The sequence below is a fragment of the Falco cherrug genome, chromosome 6 (genome assembly GCF_023634085.1).
Source record: "Falco cherrug isolate bFalChe1 chromosome 6, bFalChe1.pri, whole genome shotgun sequence".
NCBI lineage: Eukaryota > Metazoa > Chordata > Aves > Falconiformes > Falconidae > Falco > Falco cherrug.
In genome coordinates this window covers 74,141,380-74,152,156 of record NC_073702.1, presented here as the reverse complement: position 1 = coordinate 74,152,156, position 10,777 = coordinate 74,141,380, and the positions used below count along the sequence as shown (strand labels likewise).

The 10,777-nt window shown below is 70.9% G+C and overlaps 2 protein-coding genes across 2 annotated transcripts; one reads left to right on the top strand and one right to left on the bottom strand.

Moving 5' to 3' along the window:
- Positions 1-35: 35 nt before the first annotated feature.
- OST4 (oligosaccharyltransferase complex subunit 4, non-catalytic) lies at positions 36-748 on the bottom strand. The gene is made up of 2 exons (XM_055714573.1): positions 590-748; positions 36-323 (listed from the first exon to the last, which is right to left on the bottom strand). Exon 2 carries the CDS (start codon positions 320-322, stop codon positions 209-211), a length of 114 nt encoding a protein of 37 aa, XP_055570548.1. The 5' UTR covers position 323; positions 590-748; the 3' UTR covers positions 36-208.
- Positions 749-2,300: 1,552 nt separating this feature from the next.
- EMILIN1 (elastin microfibril interfacer 1) lies at positions 2,301-10,747 on the top strand. The gene is made up of 8 exons (XM_055714739.1): positions 2,301-3,323; positions 5,942-6,067; positions 6,761-6,969; positions 7,052-8,878; positions 9,288-9,395; positions 9,516-9,533; positions 9,816-9,950; positions 10,180-10,747. Exons 1-8 carry the CDS (start codon positions 2,380-2,382, stop codon positions 10,509-10,511), a joined length of 3,699 nt encoding a protein of 1,232 aa, XP_055570714.1. The 5' UTR covers positions 2,301-2,379; the 3' UTR covers positions 10,512-10,747.
- The last annotated feature ends 30 nt before the right edge of the window (positions 10,748-10,777 follow it).

The following is a 10,777-nucleotide window of genomic DNA, read 5'->3' as shown; positions in this document are numbered from 1 at the left end:
GGACCGGCGGAGGGACACGGCACGGGTGGGAGACATTTTTACATCACACGATTTTGTCTTGTATTATGGTGTTTCCGTTAAACTTTGTTTGGAAAAAGCGCGGCCTCCTGCCTCTGTGCGGCACCATGGTGGGCACTGCAGCGTGATGGGCACCGGGCCAGGCTCTGGCCCGCCATGGCGCGGCGGGAGGGTGCCGGTGTGGGTTGCCTCACTCCTGCTTCTTGGGGTTGTTGACGGCGACGTAGTGGTAGAGGACGACGAGGAGGAAGAGCGAGACACCCAGCATGTTGGCAAAGATGGCGAGCTGCACGTCCGTGATCATCCTGCCGGAGGGACGCGCTGCCAGCCTGGTGGGGACCCCAGCGGGGACACCGGGACCCCCTCCCGGCCGGGACAGACCCCTTGGGCCGCGATCCCTCAGGACCTACTTCCGGCTGTGACAGACCCTCCGGGCCGGGACCCCCCCCCAATCCCCCTCCCGGCTGTGACAGCCCCACCCCCAACCCCGGGCCGGGATCCCCCAGTCCCCATCCCGGCCGAGACCCCTCCTGGCTGGGCCCACCCACACACCCCCGCCCCCCACGCTCACGCGCTGCCGGTGCCGCCGCCGCCACAGCCGCCACGTCTCCCTGCGCCGCGCGCGACTTCCGGCCGCTGTGCACGACGGGAAGGGCGGGGCCGAGCGGAGGGGGGTGACGTCACACCCGTCTCGGGTTCTGCGATGACGTCACGGCCCGGTGCCGGCCACACCGTGACATCACGGCTGCCGGCCCCCGGCCAGGCGCCGGCCCCGGGGCTTTCTCACCCCGGCGCGCGGTGCCCCCGCCCCGCAATGACGTCACAGCTCCTGGCCCAGGGCCGCTTTTACGTCATGGCCTGGCTCACACCCGAGTCCCACGGCAGGGGGCGGGGCTGTCGGGGTGGGGGTGGGGCTCTGTCCGCCCCGGGAAAAGAGCCGGTGTCCGCCCCACCCCCCGCCCGGGACCTGCTGTCCAGCCCCCGCCGGCGGCCGCAGCCCGAAGCCGCCCGGGGGGGCGCGGTCCCGGGGAGCCCCAAGCGGGAGGCCCGGGCCCGGGCCCGGCTCCTTACAAGGCCGGGCCTCGGCGGGGGCGGGGCCGGGGCTAATTATAGCTGCTGGGAGGAGTACCGGGGCGTGCGGGGCTGGTAGGGTCCGGGATGGGCCGTAATGTGCCCCGCTGGGCTGAGCCGGGCGGGCGGGCCGGGCCAGATTGCTGCTGCTGCAGGACGGCCCCAGCCCAGGGGCCAGCAGCGAGCCCTCCCTGGGGTCCCGCCCCGCGCCCCCGGCCGCGCCGGGCACAGAGGTCGGTCCCCCGGGGACGAGGCCCTCGGCTCCCCAGTGCCCCCCGGCCCCTCCGGCCCCTCCTGCCTGAGCCGCGGGGCCCCGGCGCTGCCTGGCGTCCCTCGGGACACGGCACAGCCAGTGCCACCTCCTGCACGGGCCCGGGGCTGCCCGGCCCCCACAGCCTCCTCACAGCCCCCCGTAGCCCCCCCAGCCCCTGAGAGCGCAGAGGGGGCGGCGGCGGCCCCCCTGGGGTCAGTCGTGGCTGGGTGCCTGGCCCAGCACAGCCGCGGTCCCCGAGGCCCCATCCCCCACTCCCTCCCCTCCCCCGCCCAGCTGCCGGCAGCTGTTTGTGCTCAAGGCGCCCTGGATGAGCCCCAGAGAGCGACGGGTTCCCGCAGTGCTGCGCCAGCCCGTGACGTCATCCAGGGCTGGGGCCAAGGTGTGATGTCACCGGGAGACTCTTACATCACCGCGTGATCTGGGGAAGCCGTGGTGTCACCACAGGCCTGGAGCAGTGGCAGGGTAGCCATGGTGTCACCGCTTGGTCCCTGCTGGGTCCCCCTGCTCCTGCAACCCTGGTGAGCCCCCCGTACCCCCCAGTGCAGTGCCAATGGTGTCAGGGTGGGGCTGGAGCTGTGGGGCTGTGCCTGGCTCCACACCAGCACCTACTGTGGGGTGCTGGTGCTGCCATGGGGATGTGGCACTGGTGGAATGTCAGGGACATGGCTGGATCGGGCTATGGGCAGGGACACACTCTGGCTGCACCCACCCAGTGCTGGGGGCTGCCTCACCAGCAGCACCGGCTCGCCCCAGGGAGCCTCAAGCTGGGGAATGGTGGGTGCAGCCACTGGCTGGCCTGTGGCAGAGGGTGCACAGGGGTGACACATGCTGTGGGTGGATGAGGAGCAGGATGCTGTGCAAAGAACCAGGTGCCACACAAGACCATGGTGGTGCAAGGCATGGAGTGCCGTGCAAGGCCGTGGCAGTGGTGGTTGTGGGGTGCCATGTGAGGCCACGGCAGTGGCTGCAGAGGTGCCAGGTGTAGGGTGCCATGGGAGGCCACAGTGGTGCCAGGCATGGGGTGCCGTGCGCAGCCATGGTGGTACAAGATGCGGGGTGCTGCGCACAGCTGTAGCAATGCGAGGTGTGAGATGCCACACGAAGCCATGGCGGTGCAAGGCACGCAGTACCATGTGAGGCCGTGGCAGTACAAGGTGTGGGGTGCCATGCAAGGCAATGGCAGTGCAGGGCGTGGAGTGCTGTTCGAGGCTGTGGCAGTGCCAGGGGGCAGGGTGTTGTGCGAGGCCAGGGTGGTGCAAGGTGTGAGGTGCCACACGAGGCCATGGCAGTGCAGGGCACGGGGTGCCATGCGAGGCCACGGTGATGGCAGGGGGGGACCCGTCGCGGTAGCACCAGCCGTGCTGGCTGCCTGCAGCCCTGGCCCCCTGCCCGGCCTCTCTGGCTTCCCCCGTCCCTCCTTCCCGTCCTCGCTGGCGTCCCGGCCTAACGAGAAGCAGATGTGCGAGTGGCGGGGGCCGGCGGGGGCCGCGGTGCCCGGCGGAGGCCGGGGCGCGCCGGGGGCTGTGCGGGCCGGGGAGGGGGCCGCAGCAGGCAGGAAGCAGGGGGCCCCGGGGACCCCGTCGGCGGGCAGTGCCGGGGCGGCTCTGTGGCAGCAAGGGGCTGGCCGAGGGGCGGCCGAGGGGAGGGCAGAGCCGCCGTGCCGAGCCCAGCCGTGCCGAGCCGCGCAGAGCCAGGAGAGACGGAGCCGCGACGGGACGCGCCATGCACTCCTGAGCTGGGCCGTGCCCGCCGAGCCGAGCCGAGCCGTGCCGAGCTGCCCGCCCAGCATGGCCCCCTGGCTCTGGCCGTGCCTGCTGGCCGCCCAGGCCCTGGCTGCCAACTTCCCCCCCAGGTACAGCCTCTACACCGGGGGGGGCGCGCCCCACGGCTCCGTCCAGGCCACGGCCCTGCAGGGCCCAGCTGCGACCCACGGCGGTGCCCGGGCCGCCAGCCGGCACAGGTAGGAGCCGTGACCGCCATGCCGGGCCGGGAGGGGACACACGGGCGGCCGGGCACCCACATGTGCCACGTCCCACCGGGGTGATGGGAAGGGGCAGCGGGTCCTGTCCCCGGTGGGTGCTGCCGTGCCGGGGATGGCGGTGGGGGTGTCCCCCAACTTGGTGGGGGGCAGCCCCCACCCCTTGATGGCCCGCTGTCGCCGGCACAGCCACATGGTGGGTGTGGACGGTGGGCACATGCAGAGGGGCCAGACCCGGGGGCGTACGTGGGGCCGGGCACCGGGCAGCGGGCACCAGGAGGGGCTCGGGCCAGGGGCACAGAGCCCAGGCTCCCCGCAGGGATGGCTCTGGGTGTGCTGGGCTCAGCGCGGCTGGTGCCGGGGATCCCAGGGCTGCTGTGGCCCCAGCATCCCCCGGCCCGCGCTGTGCAGTGCGGGGCCACCACTGTTGGGGAGGGGGCGAGGGGCCCGGACCCACCCTGTCCCTGTCCCCACCTCTGCCGGTGCCATGCCGGTGGCTGGGGACAGGCAGCGTGGGGTTGGCGTGGGGCGGCTGGTGCCGGTGGGTGGGGGAGCTTGGGGGACTGCTGGGCTGGGGGTGGCCCCACGCCCCTGGGTTGGGGGTCACACTCTCGCCGCGGCCACATCAGTGCCACAGCAGCGTGGCCATGCACAGTGGAGCTGCCTCGGCACAGCCACTGCCGTTGCCTGCCCTATCCCTGCCCCACTGCCAGCACCGTGGCAGCCCCACTGCAGTCCCGGGTAGTGTGGCAGGACCTGGCTGCTGTCATGGGGCTGCCTGGAAAGGGGGGGTGTGGGGTAGGCACCCCCAGCCCAGCCCCACATCGCCGTAGCAGGGCACAGATGTGGCTGAGCATTTACCTGTGGCTTTGGGGGCACAGTGGGGTTTCCCCACAGGTTGGGGGGTTCAGTGACCAATCCTTATAGCTTGGGGGGCACAGCGGCCCCTCCCTGTGCTCAGAGCAGGCGTGGGGGGCCATCCTCATGCCCTGCCCTTTCAGGAGGGCTTTCATCCCATCCTGTCCTCATCCCGTATCACACATCTCATGTCCCCTATCCCCGTCCCATCTCATCCCTGGAATGTGGGCATCCCCAGTCCTGGGCAGTGGGACCCTGGGGCCGTCTGGGGGTCCCACAGGTGTGGGGTTAGGAGGCACAGTGGGGAAGGGAAGAGAAGGGAAGGGAAGGGAAGGAGGGAGGCGAGTGGGGGCCATGGTCGGCGCAGGAATTCCCGGCGGCCCCCGGGGAGGAGCTGGAATCCAGCCGCGGCCTGAGGGGAACCAGCCGGAGTCTGACGGGAACCGGCCGCAGCCCCACAGGCCCCCACCGCAACCCCCCAGCTCCCACCGCAACCCCCCAGCTCCCACCACAAGGTCTGAGGGGCCTGGGAGGCCGCTCCTTATGGGACTGCCTGAGGGGCTGCTCTGTGTGGGGCTGGGGGCTCTGGGTTTGGGGCTGGGCTTCAGGCTCCGGGCATAGACCATATAAGGCTGTGCCAGGGTCCTTGCAGCCTGCAGGGCCATGCTGGGGTCCCGAGCCATGGGGCTGGGGTCCTTGCAGCCTGCGGGGCCAGGCTGGGGTCCCGAGCCATGGGGCTGGGGTCCTTGCAGCCTGCGGGGCCAGGCTGGGGTCCCGAGCCATGGGGCTGGGGTCCTTGCAGCCTGCGGGGCCAGGCTGGGGTCCTGAGCCATGAGGCTGGGGTCCTTGCAGCTTGCGATGCCGGGTTGGGGTCCCGAGCCACAGGGCTGGGGTCTTTGCAGCCTGCGATGCTGGGCTGGGGTCCTGTGCCATGGGGGTTGGGGTCCCTGCAGGCTGTGGGGTTGGGCTGGGGTCCCTTCAGCCTGTGGGGCTGGGTTGGGGTCCTGTGCCATGCCATGGGGTTTGCACCTGGCTGGGAGCTGTGAGGCCCCATGGCTGGTCCTGCAGGCCTCTGGGCAGCCTGGGTTCCTGCACCCCAGTGTGGGGGGCTGGGGGAGCGGTGCCCCCGTGCCATTGCTTTGCTCAGGGGGACAGTTGATCCCCTGTTGTATACTCCAGGTTGGGGGGCACAATAGCTGTGGGGTGGCTGAGCCCCCCCCAGTGGGTGGCTGTCCCATCTGCCCCTGCTCCACCAGTGCAGAAAGGACCAGGGACATGTGGGGCAGCTATGTGGCAGGACAAGGGGTGCCCATCCCCAGGACAAACTGTGTGGGGCCCCACAGCATGGCATGAGGGGGTGTCTGGCACACCAAATCCTGTCTGGCTGCCCCAAACCCCACAAACAGAGCCCCCAGCCCCACAGGGCTCCCCAGTCGCTGCCCCATGGCTGGGGGGCCACGGCTGCTCCTGCAGTGCCACCGGCCCCAGCAAGAGCTTGGCGCAGAGCCCTGGTGCTACAGGCTGCTGGGCAGAGCAGGGATGAAAGGGCTCCAGCATGGGGCAGGATCCGGCCCATTAACCCCACAGCACTGGGCCGTGACGGCTGCTACCGGTGGGGCCGGCAGGGCGAGTGTGGGGGTGTGCAGAGGTGGGGGGGGCCTGGTGTGTGCCAAGATGATGCCTGGTGCGTGTGGGGGGATGCCCAGTGTGTGCCGGCCAGGCGCTCTGACTACTTCCCACAGGAACTGGTGTGCCTACGTGGTGACGCGCAGCGTGAGCTGCGTGGTGGAGGATGGCATCGAGAGCTTCGTGAAGCCGGACTACCAGCCCTGTGGCTGGGGGCAGCTCCAGTGCCCCCGCGTCCTGGCGTGAGTGGGGCTGGGGCTAGGGGAGCTCCGTGGGCTGGGGGGGCTCGGAGCAGAGCCATGTTGGTGGTGGCCCCACCACCCCTGCTGCTGCAGCTGCTGCTGGTGTTTATCCACCCCGCGGTCATGTTTACTTTTTCGCAAGAGCCCAGCAGCCTCAAGCAGTGCTGGGTGGGTGACTGGCCCCTGTCCCTGCCTGGCCAGCAGCCCCCCCACAAGGTGTGTGCCAGGACCCCTGGCACACCCCGCGCTGAGGGCAAGTCGCCAAGCTGGCAGCTCGGTGGCAGGGCCAGCAGCATGGGGCGATGGCAGTGGCAGGGTGGCAGGGGCAGCCCCCCACCCCCAGCTGCTGGCAGCTGAGCAAGAGGCTGGGTGCAGGCAAGGGCCTGGCTGTGCCACCGGGACCAGACCACAGCCTGTGTTTGGTTTTGCTCCCGCCTCGCCAGCTGCCCAGTCCCGAGCTGCTGCCTTACGCCCCTGTGCGCACGGTGCCACCTCCGACACCGGCACCCTGGCAGGCAGCGGGGTGCTGGCAGGCATGGGGGACCGAGCACAGGCAGGGCTTTGCCGCAGGACCAGCCCTGCTCCCCACACCCAGGACCTCCCCCCCCAGTGCCCCTCTTGCCGTCCCACACTGCGCAGCTGGGGGCTTTTCATCAGCCCCCGCCGCTGCGGCAGGGTCTCCTGTGCCCGCAGGTACCGCAGCTTCCTGCGGCCCCGCTACAAGGTGTCCCAGAGGACAGTGTCGGAGCTGGCCTGGCGCTGCTGCCAGGGCTACTCGGGCGAGGACTGCACTGAGGGGCCGGGGCCGGCATCCCTGCTGCCCACCAGTCGTCCCCGACCCCGGCCCAGCCGCCCCACGCTTTCTGGCTTCGGCAACCCCCTCAGTGGCCTGGGGGGCGAAGGTAGTGCTGGCAGGTGGGGGGGATGCACCAGCGGGATGGTCCCGGCGCAGTCATGACCGTGAATGATGCGGTACGGTGGCAGGTGGTGTGGATGCGGAGAAGGTGCGGCAGCTGGAGGAGCAGGTGCGGCAGCTGAGTGAGCAGGTGGAGGAACTGCGGGCCAGGCAGGAGCTGCCGCCGGAGCAGCCACACCGGGCAGCAGGCGGCAGTCCCGAGGGCGAGCAGCCGGCCGATGCAGCCGCCCCAGCTGAAGTGCGGGAGGCCCTGAGCCATGTCCAGCGGCGGCTGGAGGAGCTGGAGAGCCGCCTGCATCGCCAGGAGAGCGGCCGGGAGGGTCCAGTGTCGGTGGCATCAGGGGACCCGGGGGCAGCCACGGCACTGCGTGAGCTGGAGCAACGGCTGCAGGAGACCTGCGCTGCCTGCACAGCCGGCACTGAGGGGCTGCGGCGGCAGGCAGCGGAGGACCGGGAGCGCATGCGGGCGCTGGAGAAGCTGGTGGGCTCAGTGGACCAGCGCAACCGGGAGGCGGTGGAGACGGTGCAGCGGCACATCAGCAGCCTGAGCAGCCGCCTGGCACCCGCTGCCGCCCCACCAGACGATCTGCACCGGCGCCTGGCCGAGCTGGAGCGGCGCCTGGAGGGGCTGCCCTCGGCCGTGATGGGGCCTGGCGGGCAGGGACCAGTGCTGGCCCGGCGGCTGGCAGAACTGGAGGGGCGACTGAATGCCTCGTGGGCTGGCCCATGGCCCCCTGAGCTGGACAGGTGGCAGAGTGGGCTGCCGGCACGCCTGGCCAACCTGAGCCGGGTGGTAGAAGGGCTGGTGGCGAGCGGGGCACAGCACGGTGCCCGCCTGGCTGAGCTGGAGGGGCTGCTGGCCCGCTGCGGCTGGCCCTGCCCGGCACCCCCAGAGCTGACGGCGGGTGGCCAGGATGGGCAGCTCGGCCTCCTCCTCCAACAGCTGGAGCAGCGGCTGCAGGACACCGAGGGGCAGCTCCAGGCCCTGGGGGCCAGCAGGGATGGGCTGGGTGGGACTCTGCAGGGGCTGCGGGCAGAGTGGGGGGAGCTGCGGGAGCTGCTGGGGGCACAGGGGGAGGCACTGGGGCAGCTGGCGGGGCGGCTGGGGCAGCTGGAGGCAGGGGGGGCCCTGGCAGAGGAGCTGGCAGAGCTCCGCAACCGGTCGGGGCTGCTGGAGGCCAAGCTGGGGGGGCCAAGCCCCTGCCCCCCACCCTGCTCCCCACTGCCACCCCATGAGCTGGAGCAGCTGCGGGCCGAGGTGGACGCCTGTGCCGCTGCCTGCCGCCTGCCCGAGCCTGGTCCCACCGTGCCGGAGGCGGAAGCGGAGGTGCCACTGGAGGGGTTCAGTGTCTTCGGGGGCACCTCACCCTCGGAGCTGCGAGCGCTGCGGGGTGAGCTGGTGGCAGCACTGCTTTCCCTCGGTGGGATCAACACCACAGTGCAGGAGCTGCAGGATTCTCTGGACCAGCAGGATGCCCGGCAGCGTGAGCTGGATGCCATCATTGACCGCATCGTGGCTGAGCTGGACCAGGCAGCGGCGGCAGCAGCAGCACGGCAGGCTGAGAGCGAGGAACGGCTGGAAGGGCTGGTGCGGGAGCTGGTGCGGACCAGGGGCTGCCCAGCCGGCCTGGAACCACGGCTGGCCAAGCTGGAGGGAGTCTGCGAGCAGCTGGAGGCTGTGGCGGGCGGGCTGCGGGGCGTCCGTGAGGGTCTGGGCCGGCACGTAGCAGGGCTATGGGGTGCAGTGCGGGAGCTGAATGGCACGGCCCGTGCCCAGGACGCGCTGCTGGAGAAGGCGCTGCAGGCCCAGCTCCCACGTCGGCTCAGTGCCCTCAACGCCAGCCTGCAGCACCTGCGCGGGGAGCTGCTCCACCTGAGCCAGAGGGACCTCGCTGGTGCGCGGGGCACGAGGGCGCTGGGGGGCATGGGGTGGTGGGGACTGTGCTTGGGGACATGGGGCAGCAGGGAGTGGGAAGACGGGGTTGCCAGTGAGCGAGGCAGTTGCGGGGCATGGCTGGGTGGGTATGGGGGTGCGGGGTGGGTGAATGGCAGGTCTACAGGAGGCTGCGGGCTGTGGGGCTGTGGTGTGGAGACGTGGGCCTCAAGGTGTGGGGACATGGGGACACAAGTTTTGGGGGCTCAAGCCATGAGGAATGGGGACACAAACCGTGGGGACAGCGGGGGTCAAGGTGTGGGGACACAGGGCTGTGGGGACATAAACCATGGGGATCCGGAGCTCCAGGCATGGGGATGTGGAGTGAGGGTTGTGGGGCTGGGGCGGCTTTAACCCTATCCTCCCTTCAGGCCCCCCTGGCCCCCCTGGACCCATTGGCCCCATGGGTGAGATCGGCCCCCCCGGCCCCCCCGGGCCCCCTGGCAAAGATGGCGAACAAGGCCCCCTGGGCCCCCCCGGTAAGGAGCTGCCCCCCGTGCCCTGTCCTTCTCAGCAGGGCAGTGCTGGCATGGCTGGACCGTGCACCCCAGGGGTCCTGCCCCATGCCAGCTCTGCAGCCCTCTCACTTTCCCTTCTAGGGCTGCCAGGAGAGAGAGGTAGGGCTTGGGGGCTGGCGGGGCATGGGGTGCTTGTGGTGGGTGCTGCAATGGCCATTTGGGGGGTGTCTGGCCTGGGGCAAGGGGGCATGGGAAGGCACAGGACACTGGATGGGCCAGCCTGGGGTGATGGTCATGGCTGGCTGGGGCAGAGGGACTGGGCACACAGGGGAGGGGACGTGGTCAAGGGGGGGACATGTGGACACAGCAAAGGGGCAGGTATAGGGGGGAGCAGGGGCTATGGCTGCTGGGGCGGGTGCCCTGTCCTGATGCGCTGCCCAGGCACAGTAGGGGAGCCGGGCTCTGTGCCCCACATCGCCTTCTCGGCCACCCTGAGCACCCAGCGCACGGAGCCAGGTACCGTCCCCTTCGACCAGGTCCTGCTCAACGACGGCGGTGCCTATGACCCCGAGACGGGTGAGCGCCCACGGGTGGGGCAGGGTGGGGGCTGTGGGGCGGGAGGGGGGTGGTGGAGTGGGATGGAGGCTACATGGTCATGGCCATGGGAAAGGGGGTGCCTTGATGGCCGTGGGACACAGTGGGGGAACACCAGGGGGTGCAGAGCCCATTCTGGGGGCACTGGGGGGTCCCTAGGGACTGGACTGGGTGGCTGCTGGCACTGACACCCACCCACCCACTGCCACAGGCACCTTCACGGCACCAGTGAGTGGGCGATACCTGGTGAGCGCAGTGCTGACAGGGCACAAAGGGGAGAAGCTGGAGGCTGTGCTGTCGCGCTCCAACCAGGGCATCGCCCGCCTGGACTCGGCCGGGTTCCAGCCCGAGGGGCTGGAGAAGGAGCCGGTGGCCGCGCTGCAGCCCAGCCCCGGGACACTCGGGGTCTTCAGCCTCCTCCTGCCGTTGGCTGCCGGCGAGACACTCTGCGTGGACCTGGTGTCAGGGCGCCTGGCCCACGCGCCTGACGAGCCCCTCACCGTCTTCAGTGGGGCCCTGCTGTACGACACCGAGGAGCCCTAGAGCCGCTGGACCCTCGGACCAGCCCCCTGGCATGGGGCTGCCAGCCAGCCGGGGGCACAGCCAGGCCGGGGGGTCCCCACACCCCGGCGGGATCCCCCCACCCGTCCTGTTATTTATCAGCACCCCCCAACCCCTCAATCCCCTGCCACCACATGCCCTCACCCCACATCACTGCCCCCTAGACCCCCACACCACCCCACCACCCCCGGCCCCCCCACTGCCCCCCACAAAATAAAGACGCGGCACCGGGTTTTGTACCCGCGGTT

Excerpts from the sequence above, each read along its gene's own strand:
- OST4 (XM_055714573.1), bottom strand. The coding sequence starts at position 322 with ATGATCACGGACGTGCAGCTCGCCATCTTTGCCAACATGCTGGGTGTC.
- EMILIN1 (XM_055714739.1), top strand. The coding sequence starts at position 2,380 with ATGGGGTGCCGTGCGCAGCCATGGTGGTACAAGATGCGGGGTGCTGCG. Across the intron at positions 6,068-6,760 it reads CAGTGCCCCCGCGTCCTGGC|GTACCGCAGCTTCCTGCGGC; the intron begins GTGAGTGGGGCT and ends CTGTGCCCGCAG. Across the intron at positions 6,970-7,051 it reads CAGTGGCCTGGGGGGCGAAG|GTGGTGTGGATGCGGAGAAG; the intron begins GTAGTGCTGGCA and ends GTACGGTGGCAG.